At 40.3% G+C, this 16,887-nt stretch overlaps 2 protein-coding genes across 13 annotated transcripts in view; both read right to left on the reverse strand.

Annotated features, from left to right (window-relative positions):
• Positions 1–3,056: 3,056 nt before the first annotated feature.
• HINT3 (histidine triad nucleotide binding protein 3) lies at positions 3,057–9,703 on the reverse strand. Its single transcript, XM_066179243.1, has 5 exons — positions 9,515–9,703; positions 9,004–9,121; positions 7,664–7,733; positions 6,754–6,880; positions 3,057–4,788 (listed from the first exon to the last, which is right to left on the reverse strand). The coding sequence occupies exons 1-5, from the start codon at positions 9,659–9,661 to the stop codon at positions 4,741–4,743; spliced, it is 510 nt and encodes a 169-aa protein (XP_066035340.1). The 5' UTR covers positions 9,662–9,703; the 3' UTR covers positions 3,057–4,740.
• Positions 9,704–11,792: 2,089 nt separating this feature from the next.
• NCOA7 (nuclear receptor coactivator 7) overlaps positions 11,793–16,887 on the reverse strand; it is an 86,501-nt gene continuing 81,406 nt past the window's right edge. For all 12 annotated transcript variants that reach the window (XM_066179248.1, XM_066179247.1, XM_066179249.1 and 9 more), the window contains 5 exons: positions 16,572–16,700; positions 16,301–16,453; positions 15,687–15,782; positions 14,966–15,039; positions 11,793–14,104 (listed from right to left, as the gene is read on the reverse strand). In XM_066179248.1, coding sequence (XP_066035345.1) covers positions 13,969–14,104; positions 14,966–15,039; positions 15,687–15,782; positions 16,301–16,453; positions 16,572–16,700 — 588 coding nt within the window. In that variant the 3' untranslated portion in view covers positions 11,793–13,968. The remainder of the gene's footprint in view (positions 14,105–14,965; positions 15,040–15,686; positions 15,783–16,300; positions 16,454–16,571; positions 16,701–16,887) is intronic.

Here is a 16,887-nt window from a genome sequence, read left to right on the forward strand (position 1 = left end):
GAAAAAAAAAAATAATGTGCTGAAATAAGTATATCTGGGGAACAGGAAAGTCAGATGCAGGTAGAGAATGGGTTTTAATCACCACACAATTTTGCCACATTGGAAAAGGGGAAATATGTGCTGCACAGGCACTGTTGGGTGTGCTCCCTAAGGTTTCAAACCTACTGCTTCTTTCTAAACCAATCTACATCTTGCAGCTGAAAAAGAAGACATGTAGTTTGTGACCTTAACATATTTAAAATGCTTTTTTCTTTTTGGAAAAGCATTTCTTGCCAAAAGACACGAACACACCTCGGGGTATTTCAGCTCCTGTTAGAGGAAGTCTTTACATGCATTCAGATTTCAACACAAATTGAGCTTTTTATAGTGCAGATAAGGAATGAGTTTTGTTTAACAATTCTGAAATCCACTCAGTTCTGCTGTAGTGTCAGTTCATAATTTGCAGAAAGCGGCATCAGGCACTTCAAATGTCACCAGCCTGACTAACAGGATGGCACTATCAGGAAAGCCAACACATTGCTGGACATTGTACAAATAATTCATTGCAAGACACATGTGAGGCAGTATGTAGCCTGAGCACTGTAAGATGCAAGTCCAGTTCACAGAAATTTATTAGATTTTAATTAAGGCTGGCTCAAATAGTTAAAAATCAGCAATCTAGGCTGTCACTGCCATGTAAGTGGTAGATGCTTGAGCACATCTGCAAGCACTTTTAAGTTACACCTCTGATCAAAACAGAAGCAGAGATGACACGGTCACCTTAATGACATGGTCTTACCTACTTTGTAAGCAACTAAAAAGAGCTTGCTCTATTATTATATTTTTAATAGAACCAAGGATTACTATATAACAAAACTATTATTTAGACAGGGATTTTTTTTTTAAACAGTTACAGAGCCACGTTTCCAACCTGCCAGCTTTAGATGAGCATTCTGGCAAGTGTGACTGAAATCTGTGTGCCCATGCAATGACTATAAACATGGAGCTGCCAAACTGGCTCAGCACCCAGGTTGACAAATCCAGTCTTGTGCTTCCAGCAATAGCCAGTATTTCAAAAAAAGACAAAAAGATAATAGAACTGGTCAGCTTGCCCACTGGTACACTCTAGAATAAAAAATTACTCCTGAAGCCTGCACAGTCATGAACGCATCATATCTAATGCACATGACTCAGTTTAGCAACAAGTTTTACAAAATTATGCTTATCTGTGATTAGATTGACATCTACAGATGAAGCAGGAATTTAAACTTTTCAACGTGCAACTATTTTTTTTCAGCAGGTTCCCATTAGAGTAAGTGGAACAGAATTTATTAAAATATTTTTGCAAAAATTGTAGCATGTGAGGTGTTTTAGTATAACAGATTATTTGTAGTAAGTAAACTCCAACCTTTTAAAAGGTGTTCTTGCCCTGCTAAGCATCTTTCAGCTGTTTAAATCTCTCCTAAACTTCACTTTATGACAGATTACCTCAGTAGTCTTTCTTCTCCTTCCACTCGAAGCCTGTAAACTCTGCATCTGTTTTGGACTGTATATCATATAGGGATTATCTGTGGTTTGTTTTGTCAAACACTGAAGACACTGTCACCATTTCAATAAATGTTGCACATTAGTTTGAAATGACAAGTTTTTATGCAGCATTTTATTATTTACAAGTTTCTCAAATTCAAAATACAGTTTTCACAGGTTTGCTTCCACTCTCCTACTTTTCTTTACAATTCACACTTAAAAAGACTTTGGAATAGTCTGAGGAGTTATTACCAATTTAAGCACAAATTCTTTTTATTTTTAACAGCATTTTATGTGTATCTGTTTCATCCTTTCAGCATAAAAGCATTATTCTCTGGGTTCGTGTTAGGTTGGGAGTTTATGTAAAACAATTGAGCAAAACAGTACAAACAAAGCTTTGTCATTCCTAAACATGAGGTCAAAAAAGCAGCTTTTCTCAAGACTGCTAATACTAGATCAAAGAACAGAGCCAGCAGCAGTGGCTGAACAACTTTCCTTTGCTTCTCCAGGCTCTTGGAAAGTAAGAGCTTCTGAGTTCATGCTCCTTATTGATCCTTGCTCCTTAGAAAGCTCTACACATGATTTCTGAAGTTTTAAAATTACTAAAAGCTTCTATAGAAGACAGTGACAAAGTTAATAGGATCTGCCCACTGTCTCTTCCAGGGTCTAGCCAGTAATTCAGAACAGTATTGGAAGTATTAGGTTAGGCTTTTCAGAAAGTATTTCTTTACCTAATTAAAAAAATTATCTGGAGAGTCCAAGAATGCTTGTCAATGCAGAAGGCAAACAGACCACAGTTCTGTGCTGAAAAACACTAACGAGAGGCTGAGCATTCCTCTCAGTAATTAGTGTGCCTCTGCTTAATGCTTTGCCGTTTCAGCTGTTTTGAGGCCTGGCTGTTGCTGTCAGGCAACATGGGATTTCCCCATCTTTCTCATCAGCAAATTCTGGAAGTGACATTATACCCAGATTTTTACCTTTCCAGTCTTGTCATTCCTGGGGCTCTTCTCCAAAGCTGAGATCTAGAAGTTGGCCTTTGTGCTTTCATACACATTTGGCAACGCAGAGAGTCTGGCTGGGATGGAAGTAACTTCCTTCAGAGCATCCCAGGTTTTGGGTGTGACTGAAGTGTTGGTAACACAGCAGTTCTGGTGATTGCTGAGCAGTGCACATACAATATCAGGGCCTTCTTTCTCCTGCTCTGCCCCCTAAAGTGGGCAAAAAACTTGGAGAGAGCACAACCTGCACACCTGACACTGACTGGCCAGCAGGGATATTCCATGACATACTATGTCTGGAATAAAAACTGAAGAGAAGGCTCTTTTTGGGGGGGTGGGGGCCACTGCCACTGGCCTGCCTGTAGGAGGTCATGAGTGATTACCTTTGCTTTTTTCTTCCTCTATTCTTCCACATTAAACTATCTTTATCTCAACCTATGAGTATTTTCATTTTGTTCTGTTTTCCCACCCCACTGGGTTAAGGGATGAAGAGTGAGCAAAGGCCCATCTAGGGTCAACTTCCACAGTCAACTATTCCATTGCACTGAAAAATCATCCCAAGATTAGCATTTATTAATCCTTTTTGACAACAGTTTATGTTGCTATTTTAAATATTACATTACATGTCACAGTTCGGTACAGATACATAAGTTAATTACAGATCAGAAGACATACACAGTATAAACTCTTGGAAGTCCTTAATATTCAGGTATTTCACTAAATTAGGAGCCAGCTCAAATCTCTTTATCTATTGCACAAAGTTTGGTGACTTTAAGTCACACTTTTCCTACCAAATGTAACAAATTAAAACCCTAAAGGGCTGCAAATGCCATGTGAGTACCCACTAATGAGAATAAGAAGACATTAGAAAGAAGATCTTACAGACAGAGAGGTGTAAATTCTGCCAGGTAGAAAATGCAGCTCTTTAGAAGGGTGCAGACTCTCTGAAGTACTGTAAGAATATTACAACACGTTATATCACTAAGGCAACAGGTGCTGGATCCATGGAAAACACAGAACATTATGTTCAGGGAAGCTTGCAGGTGCAACAGATGTTCTCACCTCAGCTGCATCTGAATGCATCAGGCAAGGGCACTTGGTTAGTTGGGCACCAAGACAAGCTCTGTGAACAAAGAAAATCCACTCCATGTGTTCTGGAGTTTTAACTTGCCAAAGAGTCTGCCTATTATGGTACTGAAAAACAAGTGCTAGCATTCCTGATTAGAGTCATGCAGCGAAGGCAAACGTTCAGCAGGTTCCTTAAGCAACTTGGCATGTTCCAATTTTGGGCCGAGTCCCTGCTATCCCAAAGTCAAATCACATTGCTCTTATGTAAGTCTGCCCCCCACAAATACACACACTGCATTTCAGACCAGCTTCTCCTGTGACTTCATTTAGAATCCAAATTTGGCCAAGGCATTAGTAATCTCCAAAGAACTTCCAGTGAGAATAAGCTCAGAAAATCTGGAGTTTTCTATCTACTGCCATGCAGAAGAGCAGTATATTAAATCCATTCTTCTGAACTCTTTACATTCTTTGTAAACATACAGTAACTAATTTCAAATACTGTGCACAAAAAAGGGGAAAAAAATCTTTAGGTCTATTTACACATAAACTATATTCTATGTTATACAGCATTATCCCATTTTGGGCACATATTGTATTCACTTTCAGTGTGTCACTGTGATGCAAACAAGTCAGGTAACGTTGAAGTGGTTTCGCATCAGAAAGAGAGTGTACTTTCAGCAATGTACCTACTCATCACTAGTCATAAGTAACATATCATACAAATGTAGATGGGAACAAATGTTTGAAATGTTACCTGCAATCCCAGAACAAGGCATCTTGAAAATGAAAGCTTGATTCCACAACAAGTACTCCCTTTGGTACCATTCACATGCTGTTAGCTGTAACTCTTTGCCTTGGTTGAAATGCATTCTGCTGCTACACTTTGCCTTTTAATAGGAAGAGTTCTCTGTCTTGTGTGCCTGTGTGTGTATATTATGTATATATCTACACAAATATAAAATTATAACTAAAATTCATCACGCTATTGCCAGGGAAGTATACAGACTGACATATCCAAATGGAAGAATTAGGTTAGCAGCTACAAATTCTGTGTGTATTTCCTCATAAGGAACTAAAGCTTTTTTTATCCTGGGATATTATTGGCAACATCAAACTGTGCAACCTTAAATCAAAGCTCAAAGACCAAACTGGCTGACAACACAAGCTTTCAGCTGGCAGCATTTTCAGTTTGCAGTCTCTCGATCAGTTGTTCAGCCTATGGAAGAGAGAAAGTAATGCATTAACTACACCATGGACCTTCAGTTTACTGAAAATTCCATTTTAAAAACAGTGACACTAACAGAGCATTTGCCTTGCACTTTTACAGATGAAGTATACAGGAGAAGCAGAATACAATTCCTTTCAACAGCAGACTCACAGTTTCCACCAAACACTCATCAGGTGATCGGGGAGAGGAAACATAACCTATGGAGGTCAGAGGAGGTTTGAGCAAATAAACAGCAGATCTGTAAAAGCACTGTGACTTCAGAGACCTCAGAAGTGCTCGGAACAACCAAGTGGTGAAGCCTGGGATTCTCTGTGAGCCACTCCAGAATTGTTGTGGCTGCTCATCACCCACTCAGCTGCACCACCAGCCACAAACGCTGCTGAGGGATGGAGGGCGTTCACCTGTGTGGCTCCTGTCACCAGCTACTACCTCATCCTTTGGCCACATCACTGCACCAACACATGCTTTTGTCATCATCATTTATGCATCATGGGTTGGTCTGGGACAGCTTTGTACTTTGTACATGTAACAGCACCAGCTCACAGAGCCCTCAGGAAGGCTCAGGGCAGGAGGAAGTCTGCCAACAAGCAGGCCAGACTGGGCACGTGGAGGCTAACAGGGGCACTTCTGAAAAAAAATCAGTTTACTGTCAGCCTTTGGGTTTTTTTGCCAGTCCTACTGAATTCATCTTTTAATTTGATCTAGTGCTTGAGGCTTTATTAAGATCTCCAAAGGAACTACATTAAAAGGCAAAAAGCTTAAGCTTGGCATATTATAAATGCAGACAGTAAAAATGCAACCAGCTACTTCAGGTAGGAGCAACTCAAGAGGACTTCAGTAATTACTGCAGTTTATTTACAAATAAAGCTACATAAAGCATGCAGCAACTGAAAATTAAATTATCTGAATCCTGTTTTGCATTCTTAAACAAGTACCACATTCAAGACACAATAATTAAAAAAAACCAAACCAAAACAAAACAAAAAAAAAAAACAAAACCATCACCAACCCAAGAACATTTTCCAACCTGACACCAGGGCAAAATACCAAAGTGCATCCATACTGGATAACCAGGCTTAGTGACTTAGTATGGATCTGCCTGAACTAATCCAAGATAATAAGCAGTAAACCTACACAGCTATATGTATTTGAGGGACAAATATTTGTAAGATGGTTAATAACACAGCAGACCCATCTGCCTTTTTTGAACTAGGAGTGAACTTCAGCAAGGTCCCACTGTGAAGCAGCTGTGTTTCTTCTCTTTCAAGTAAGAAGCTGTCTATATTCTTTAGATGGGATCTTTAGACCCTTTTCAGCAACTTTGATTTGGGGATGTGCAATGAGACCAGGATGCTGCACCAAGGACAGGTGCTTTGCTGTATCAAAGCAGTGAGAATGAGGTTTAGATCTCTAGAGAAAGATTTTCAAAGTGCTTTAGTCAGTGTCAGTCTCATTGCTAATCTCTACTGACATAAATCAGTACAAATAATGTTTTTGTCAAGCAGGCACTAGGTTAGTCTTGACAAGGTGAGAAAAAGCACATGAAGTGATAAATGCAGTCATTAGGTGGATATGTTTCCACCTACACAGGATTAACCAGATTATGTGTAAAACAGTCCATCATATTTGAATATAGCCTTTTATTTTAAAACCCAAATATCTACCAAGTGTCCGCAGAAGCACATCACAGACCCTGAGCTTCAGGCAAGATCCAGAACTACTCCACTGTTTGCTGTTAGTTATTAGCAATCCATTCCCCTTAACACGCATAAACATTAAGGGGTTTACCTTTATTTTTCCTCAGTTAATGCAAAATGTATATAAGTGAGAAAGTAACAACAAAAATACTTGGTCAGAGAATTTTTGAACACAGTTAAAAGGTTAGAAAGACATGGCATTTTCAGCTCACAAGTGAAAACCTACAAAGGCAAAGCCCACGTGGGTTCCACTTACCGTGATAAACCAGTAGGAATTGATCCTGTAGTAGATCCGGGATAAGAAGCCCAGCTGGCTGGCCGGGGCCAGGACGTGAAGATGCAGGTGGGCTATGGAGCAGAATGGAGGCCAGTGGAAACCCATTCTTCAGAAAAGGAAAAGGAGCACAAGACAGTGGTGGTGTTAATTCAGGAAGAGGTGGAACACTGCAGGTTATTGAACATGATCCAGAGAGCTAAGAACTCATTGCATTTTCGTTGTACGCAGAAGCAAGAACAAACACATGCCCTTTCATTATACCACAAAAAGCTCTTCAAAAGTTCATTAATCTCCTCCTTCACATCTCTGTATTTAAAACACATTTTTAAAAGAAGGACTTAAAAGAAAAAGTATCTAAAATGTATCCTGTCTAGTTTTCAGCTGGAAAGCCAGCTATCAGTTTTCATCATGAAGAGCCAGCTCCCTACTTCTCTACAGTGCTTAAATGATGTAACAGTTTATTTCAGCTACCAGGGGCCTTAAACTGAAGTGTCCAGCACCAAAATCCAGGGGATTCTGGTATGACTGAAACACAATGTAGTGCCCTGCTTCAATAGGTCGAAGTTTACCTCTCTTCTGGCCTCTAGGATTTAGAGCGTATTTGCTGCACATAATGAAAGAGCAGCCTCTTTGGTAAGTTGTTTGAAGTGCCCTCCCTTCTCCAAGATGTGTTCAAAAAAGAATCTCAGAGCTGGAACCCAATTTATGCCAGAAAAAAAAGTTTATATTCAATGTGAGTAGATTTTAATTGAGAATTCACACAATAAGTGAAATGCAGACCAGATTTCTTCCATAAATCACAGTGCAGGTTCTGCCACCATCTCTAAAGTAACATACTGAAAAGTAAAAACCACGCTCAACAGAAAGATGGAAGGTTTCTATTACATACCTGACATCATCCAAGTCACTAAAATTATTCTTCTGGAGAACAGCTTTTCCAACTTCCATCATTCTCCTTACTATTAACACACAAATAAATTTCATTTTAAAAAGGTATTCTTCAGAATAGTAACTTCAACAGACTAATCTACATTGAGATCACAGACATGGGTTTTTTCAAAATATAAACACTGTAACTACTCCTAGTTAAACAAAAGACAATCGAGAGTGTGTGCAATGATTTACTTGAAAACTGCCACTGATACCAACTTCCACACTTGCAGTGCTCTCCAGTGTGATAGATATTATTAATAAGAACTTTGGCCAGAGCCATGCTATCACCACACTCTTATTAAAGAACCCAACAAGTACTGATTGGTCAGAATGATGACTCTGCACTAATTCTAGTGTTGTATCTCTACACAGCTACAGGACTTTGATCTCCAGGTCCTGTGAAACCTGGAGTACATTTCAGAGACGGTACATAAATTTAAATTGAAATAAAATTGTCAGTCTTTCTTATTACTAGCACACAGTTTCATTATCACTGAACAATCCAGTAAGCTAATACAAAAACTCAAGGCAGAAATCAGAGGAATTGCCTTGAAGCCAAACACATACAGAAGTTTTGTTTTTCTTCTGGAGAAAATCACCCTATGTTAACAAGAGAAATACAGTGATGCAAGATTTGCAAAACGCTACAACTCTTTTCTTGCATCACCTGTAAATATCGTTAAGGTGAAATTTCTTCATGGCTACAGTTTCTTCTGTTACTCAACACACTTACCTAGCCATATCTTGTGAAACAAACTCCAGGACAATGTCTTCTTTAGGAGAAAAAAACCCAAAATAAGCCTAGCAGCAATAAATAATGGCTTCAACATTTCAGAATTTTATTTTTTCAAAATTTTTTGAAGTTAATTGAAACATCATTTCTCTTTTTCATCTGTCACTGCCTTTTTTCCTGACAAATAATGAAGCACGTATCTGATAGTATACATTTTATTAAATTCTTCTGTAAGCTTTTAGAATTGCCTATGCATATCTAAGAAAATGCAATGAAGCAGCAATAAATGCTTTAAAAATACAGCTGTACTTCCAACAAAGTGCAGAAGCATCTATAATCCATGCAAACCGCAATGTTTTTCCAGAACTGCACAAAAAAGAAGTGCCATTCTAGACCAGCACATAGAAGTTCCGAGAAAGGGTAAGTCCCTACCTACACTCACTCACATCAGCTATTTCCATGTTTACAAATAGTGTCCAAAATTGTAATTTACCTGACAACCCCTTATTTCAGGCTGTGCAAAACGACCTTCCTTTAGGTCAAGCACACACTTGCAGCCTTACCTAGAGGTATGTGCTCTGACTTCAGTGTTTTGCAGTTTCCCATGTGCTTCACGGGCACCACCAGGTAGTGGTGCGGGGCACCAGGTTTTATATCTCTAAAGCAAACAAGATCTTCATCCTAAAAAAGGGTGCAAACGTTTTAAAATGGATTAGGACGAGGATACTGGCAACAGAGTAGGTAACAATGTCCATACGCCCCACATCGATGCGATACCAAACGTCGGAGCTGACACGACTAGCAACAAACGCTGAGGGTTTTTTGGAGGCAGCCTCCAGGCACGGTGCGCCTCCGCCGCTGACCTTCCGCAGTCAGGATTCCTCAGCGGGAGGCTTCCGGCTGCTGTGCCGGCATTTACGGGAGGCACGGCGCTTTCCGCCCGAGCGATGCTGCCCCTCTCTGTCCATGCAGGAGCTCAGGGCCCTCGGAGCCGCCGCGCCCCGCCAGCCTTAGCCGCGACCCCGGGCCAGCCCGTGGGGGAGCGGGGACGGAATGCTGGCGCCCCTCACCCACCTCGCAGGGGAGCAGCGCCGTGCCCGGCTCCTCCCGGCGGGCGATCCTGCAGAACACGCACTTCCCGTCGTAGCCATCGCGGCCGCCATTCCCGGCTTCGCTCCCCTCAGCGGCGGCGGCAGCACCCGCGGCCTGAGGCCCGGCCATGGCCCCGCTCCCGGTCCCGCTGCCGGCGCCCCGCCCGCCGAGGGAGTGAGCGCCCGGCCCCGGAGCCCCGCTGGCACCGCCCGCCTCCTCCCGCCGGGAACACGCGTAGCGAAACCGGGGCTCGCTGTCTCTTTTTTATTTTATTTTTTTTTTTAATGAGGGGAACAAAACCATGTGAATGCATTCTGAGTTCATTAAAAGTCGAATTGCCGCGGGGGGGAAAAAAAAAATCAAATATGCAGTAAAGAGGGTATGATGCTGGATCTTTCTGTTTTTCATCAGAAAGTTACGTCCAGCAATTCATTGATCAACACAAACCGAGAAAAACTTTCGAGAAATTTAGACATTTTGCCCCATTAGTTCAAGTTACTTGGATTTTTATATGTGCACAAATAATCTTCAAACACCATTTCCACACTGCTGCAGTTTATTCAGGGTCACTAATATAATTCCAGAGATTTTTTCCAACTGAGTCTACATTTTTTTCTTCTACACTCCCAGCAGTAAGGGCTAAAAATCTGGTGTTACTTCTAACTGCATAAGCTGACAGCCCTGAAATTGATGCCTGCTCATGACAGCTACGCTAATTTACAGCCAAAGTAAGATATTTCACAAAATCACAGAATGGTTTGGATTGGAAGGGACCTTAAAGATCATCTCGTTCCAACAACTGTCCCTGCCAAGAGACCAGATTGCTCGGGGCTCCATCCAGCCTGGCCTCGAGTACTTCCTGCAATGGGGCATCCAAAACTTCCCTGGATAATCTGTTTCATCACCCTCCTATCAACTACTTCTGAAGCTAACAGAGGGTATTCTTTAGTGGTAGTTTGCCTTCAAGTTCTAAAAATGTTTTCTTAATAGTTTGTATTTAAAATAATTTGCACTGTTCATTAGACTAGAGCTGCAGAATCACTGATCCTGCAACCTAAATGTATTCTTCATGCAGCTCGAAAGGCACAAAGTGCTTGTCCCACAGGTGACAGGCTACAGTGTTTTAAAGGGTAATGAGATGAAAAATTTGGACTGAGATTTTCAAAAATGCTTTTATTTTTTAAAAGCAAGGTTTGCCTGTACTAACAGGACATAGTTGGCTGTTCTACCTGAAGCAGCTCACTTGGCAGATGTGCCAACCTGCAGTGCTAGGCAAGGCAGTCCCTTTGCAATGACCGAACCTGCTCTTTTTCTCTGTTACGAACAGGCAAATCAAATCTTTAGTTTACAAATGAATATTGTTCCAAATGTAACTAGACTTTCCTTTGCTCTAAAGCCAGCCTTTGTGCAAAACATCCAACACAAAACCTGCACTTAAACCAGCACCAAATAAAACATCTGCAATTACGTGGGTACTGACAAGCCTGATTTGTATTTATTTGAACACGGCCCTGAATCAAAAATCTGTACCCAAGTACCACTGAAGGAACACATACTTGATATTGCAAGAGCAAGATCTTGTTTTCCCCGGAAGAAAAATTACTAGTGACCATAATTTTCCAGTTACTTTGGGAAAGTTGTTACCGCCACATTTCACTCAGAGCAAGGCTCATGGGTAGCAAGCTTGTTCAATTTCATGTTAGTGTAGTTTGTTTTCTTTTAACACCACTGCTGTATACAAGGAAAACCAATAAAACCCAAGAACCAGGTACTTTTAAGACACCTTTTGCTTTGCTTGCCTGGATATAAAAATATAGGTGAACGTTTTGGAAATATGAAAAGTTTTTTGCATACAAAAATGATGCACATGGATTTTTGACTTCTGGGAAGAGGTTGGTCAAAAAAAGATAAGGGGATACACGTCATTCACCGCAGCTGAGAGCAGCAGCAAGAACTAGCAGGTAACTGCTAAGTGTTTCCTGGCATTTCTTAGTCCTTTGTCACAGTCTGTCTCACAGTGAATTCAAGCCACAGCTCTCTTTAAAGACGCACCATACTACACACAAAAAACCCAAACCCCAAAACCAACCCCACCCAATTTCCAACTTCCTTATCTGTTTTTGTAAAATACAGTATTGCTGAAATTCTCCTTTTATGAGGTGGCACAGGTATGTCAGCATAACCTGTAACTTAAGCTGCATCCTTTCACCTTTAAAATGTTCTAAAGTTTGTGAATAAAAGAGAAAGCATCTGTAACAAGTTTCTGAATGCATAAATTCCTTTATTGAAAATATTGTGATAGCACTGCATTACATATATTCAATATTCATAGTTTCAAGGGTCACAGAATTTTGATTGAACAACACTGTTTTGAATATAGACCACAGCATTTAGATATGTTTTGACAAGGATAATATAATGGAGTAAGTTGTAGGTAGCAATAGTGAAATGTATGCAAAATGTTGAACTTGGTTTCATTTTGTTTGTTGTGGGGGTTTTTGTTGGGTGTTTGTTTGGGTCTTTTTAACTATTAAGTGGTCTTCTGCCACCATTTAAAAGAGCAAAGAGTGTTAGATAGTCTGGGTATCTTCAAAGCATTATGCTGTTAACAACTTCCAAAATATTTCAAAGCATTAAGAACTTTATTTATGGCTGTAGTAGACCACAAAGAAAGGAAGTGTGAAAAGCTCATGTGCAGCATGTTACAGGCTTACTGTGTATAGCATTGTTTTTATTCGACTGTGAAACTTCTGTGCAGGATTAAGATTTAGAAATGCTTTTTGAAAGAAAAGCATTTGGCTTTTTTATTATTATTTAATCTATTCAAAAAGGAAAGAGTAGTAACTAAATTGAGTTGTATTACTCAGTTAATAATATCCCAACATTAGACTGTACTGTTTTAATGCACGCTACTGTCTCTAAAACCTGCCTTTCTCAGGACAGTGAAACATTCAAGTCCAAGGGCAGGACAGCATCCTAATATTAGGCCTGGACTGTGTAAACAAAACCACAGCTTAATGGCAAAGCAGAATTCCTTAGCAAGCAGTGAAGATTGCCAGTCCTCTCTCACACTCTCCCCATTTACCAAATGTTTTATAATTTTGTAATATATTTTATTCGTAAAATAAATTTTACAAATTCATAATATAGAGTCTTTTCAGCTTTGGCAGCGGGGGAGGGGGAAGTATATGATAATTTCATTAAAAACAAAACAAAAAAAATACTTAGTTGCCTGTCAAATCCTAAACCAGATTTCTGCTTGAAGTATTTTTTTAAAGGAAATTATGTATGTAATTGTTAGGAAAATAAGTTTTACACTGACATGACCTGGCCTGTTAGGAAAAGAACTTTCTTCTCTAAATGTCAATTGTATTTTCTTCTTAAATTCTTCAATTTGTAAGAAATGCTCATAAAAGCACAATGGGTGGCTTATTTTCTATCATTTGGTGGTGATGCAGAAAACCAGTTCTCTTAGAAATGTCCCTCATAAACAGTCAAATAATACTGGGGCAGGTGCTCAGAGCATGCTATCCTAATTCTGTGGCTGCAACACAACTGATGCGGTCTACACCAGGGGGCAGTTGCCCAATGTCTCCATACGCTGCCAAAATAGTAATCTATCAACAGGAATGTGACAGCAGAGTTAAGAAGGAGCACTATCCCCCTTCTCCCTCATTTCAGAAAAAGAAAATGAAACAGAATTATGCACTCAACTGTTTCTGCCAGGAAAACAAACCCTCTAATTAGGGTAAAATGAAAACCAAATCTCATTTACAAAATAAAAATATAAAAATTAACTTCAGAAATCAAATAAATTGATTCAGAATAAATGCCAACGCATAAGAAACCTACCCCAACAGTAATTATCAAAATGAGATTTGAAACATTAAACAAAAAACCTCATAGCTAATACATTTACAAAAAAAAAGTCTACTATACAGTAACAATAAATAAAATTATTTTAAAAACATGTTCCCTTAAGTGCTGCGTACACCTATTTCTGATTCTTTTCCATGGCAAACAGTATACTGTAGATTTTGGTAAAGTAACCTTTTATTTTTGGTCAGCATTTGCATGTTGAACATAAATACGCATGGAATGTACTAGACAGTTATAGTTCTTCCACAGGATCTTTTTCACAGTTACATAAAAAGTTTTCAACTTCTACATCATGAACGTTTTCATAAGCATTGTATCTTCAATGGAAGAGTGCTGAAGAGGAAGTAAAAAACACTTCAGAGTGATCTCTTACTGTTCTGTCTCTTACTGCCTCTCAAAACCAATTCTTTTATTCTTGGGTTGTTTGGTTGGTTTTTTTGCGTAGTCATGCTCTGGTACAAACTTGAGGAAAAAGCGTGTAACATTGTGAGGCAGCCTGCACCTTCTGGATAGCTTTTAAGTGCCTAATGGATCCAGTCCTTAAGGCAGTCAGTGTTTCACTCAAATGTCCATACTTCTACATCTTGTACTATGAAATCTTCTTTCTTAGTTAAGATGTCATTATTGAAGGTGCTGCAGGAGTTGCTTCGCCCATGATACAAATCTGCATCTAACCATAAACCAAACCGGCCACTAGAAAGGAAACAGACAACACATTTGGTGTTACAAGGAGCAGTAAAAGCACTGAAAGCTCTATAAACAGTCAAAGAAGTGATACAGAGCAATCTTGGTGACTTTGAGGCCACATGTGAAGAGCTCAGTCCTGGCAAAGCACCCACCAAGAAACTAGTGGAGCAGTTTGCACCAGTGAGTGGGACAGTTGGTAGGACCCTGCAAGTGCAGCCCTGGGTCCCCCGGCTGCTCACACGGCCAGCTGTGGCTACACCAGGGCACAGACCTCGGGGTCCCTTCCCTGGCTGGCTGGATGTGGACAGAGCACCTTCTGGTTATCCACTCTAAATCCAAACCACACCCAGCTGTCCCACTTGGAGGTGCAACCTCCAAGTAAGCTTTAGTTGGTTGTACAGCCTTAGCCCTTGATTTTGTACCTACTGACCTTTGAAACTCATGACCTGATACCTGTCTGTATCCTTGCTCAGTGCATCAACAGGAAAACAACAACTTAGAGAGGACCATGTGATAAACCCTAGAAACTGATGGCAAAATTGCCATTAGGGATTATCTTCCAGTGACAAACCACTTCAGCAATGAGTGATGTATCTACCCAAAACATCTGTTGTTTCCTGGCTGAAAACAACCCCAAATCTGCAACAAACCCCACTTGCCTAACATCTGTCACTCTAAGCAAACAAAATAGCTCTCAGTCTGTAACAGAAATCAGATTGCTAAGGTATCTCCACTAAACAGCTTACTAAAAGTAAGTTCAGCCACTTTACTGGTAAGTTTTTCTTGCACCTACCATTGTCCCTATTTCCATTTAAATTTTTTTTTCAAAAGCTGGCTATATGATTTGGAAACCAAACAGTCACTCACCCTCCACCTCCAAGCTCCAGAGAGGTAGTGTCTCCGTTGATGAAGTAGGTATTTTCTCCACTCCATTTAAATACCTGAGGGGGGAAAAAATATGAACATATTTGGACTGTGAGGATTCTTGTAATCTCAAACCTCTGGGTACCTCCTCTTAGCAGCTAAGAGGTGTGGTCATTTTAAATTTTTTCTTGAAAGGGGAAAAGGTAAAGTAGAAAGGAAAGGATTAATAAATATTTAAAACTATGAACAAAGCCTAATCCTTACTTTAAATTCTGCTTCCCTCTCTAAATCAAGTGGTACCCTCTGTAAAAGGAACAATGCATTCAATTCGGGGAAAATGCATAAGCCATGAGCATGGAGGGGTATTTCAGTAGCACTCTTATCTCTGTTTTGTTGTCACTGTGATCCGAAGAATGCATGAAATTATATCCTATTCTTGATGTCACTGCCTTCCAAGGTGAGTCTTTGACAGTCCACTCCTTAACTCCTTCCTGTTTCCCCCTCCAATTCATTTAAAACCCTTCCTTCACCCCTAGAGACTGTCCTTTCTTTAGATAATTACATTTTTGCTTAAAGTACTGCATTGAAGCAATGAATGATTAACTGCATTCATCAACATCTGGCACATCTTCTACACTCAAACATGCTATCATCATAAAAATCTCCTAAATGTTTCAGAAGGGGAACTCAAAAATCTTATTTCAGAAAGTGGACACTAACTTACCTTGAAATGTGGACTGAATGTGTAGAGGAATGTTTCACCAGTGCCATAGTAATGGTCACTAAACCTGAAGGGATGTGTAGCATATGCTCCAAATATCTGTCAGAATAAAACGATTACACTACTTTTGTGCAAAGTGCAGAATTCAAGAGAAAAACCCCCAAACATTTGAAAATACTTTCTAAGAACACCTGAGCTGATTTTCAAGTTAAAAGAACCAACTAGTGAAGTGTATCAGATATGCAAGTATTCCTCCTCATCTTCTGTACCATGCAAGTTAAAAGCCAGATGACAACAATGGCAGCAGCATCGTTGACTCTAGCAGCTACTGAAGATGAGGCCTCCAGAGAGGCATTGCTTGTGACAGCTCCTAACTGAGATACCTAAGAAAGGTATTTCCAAAGGCACTACTGCACTCACTGCAACTCTGAAGCTTTTATTAGTGCTGAAGTACTTTCCTGTGGTAACTCTAGTTTAGGCAGTAGAAAATACAAAAGAATACACCCATGTCTTATTTTGGTACGACATCACTTCACAGTATCACCAGCATTTCATAACGATCATTTTCCCAAATGCTGCCCTTTCTGCTGAAGCCCCGCTGAAGGAGCACTCCTTACCTGGTTGTCCATGTCCTTGATGACGAGGAGAACCGGGCTGTCGAGAGAAGCCGATTTGCGGTACAGAGTCTTGAGGCTGGTGCCGTGCTCCAGCGTGCTGTACGCCAGGCGCCATGGGTAGCCCTGCACCCGCGCGGGCAAGCGCCGCGCCAGCTGGGCAGGGAGCAGGGAATGAGGGAAATGGTTACACCAGCAGCACAGGCAGTGCCCCAGCCTATCTCTTTCTCACACTTGGCAGAGACAGCACCACCTGAGGGTTTCCCAGCCATACCTGCTCTATGTGCATGTTCTCCAGCAGAGCACTGTGATGCTTTAGGATAGGTAAAGTATCATCTTCTTCTTCTTCTTCATAGTAACTGCAAACGCTCTTTCGTCGTTTAGCTTCTTCTACAGTAATAATCTGTGTGAAAAGAACAAATATCCAACCTAAAGCACAGCTCTTACACTATCAATCCTCTGTTGAAGCCAATTAATTTAAAACTTACTCCTCAGCTGTCACACTGTTTGGAGAAAAAACACCATATGGGAAAATTTTATCAAGCACAGGTACCCTTAAATAAATGGAGAAGATCTTTAGCTGGGGCTCG

Source organism: Chamaea fasciata, unplaced genomic scaffold, assembly GCF_029207755.1.
Source record: "Chamaea fasciata isolate MVZ Bird 193981 ecotype frontalis unplaced genomic scaffold, bChaFas1.0.hap1 SCAF_3, whole genome shotgun sequence".
NCBI lineage: Eukaryota > Metazoa > Chordata > Aves > Passeriformes > Sylviidae > Chamaea > Chamaea fasciata.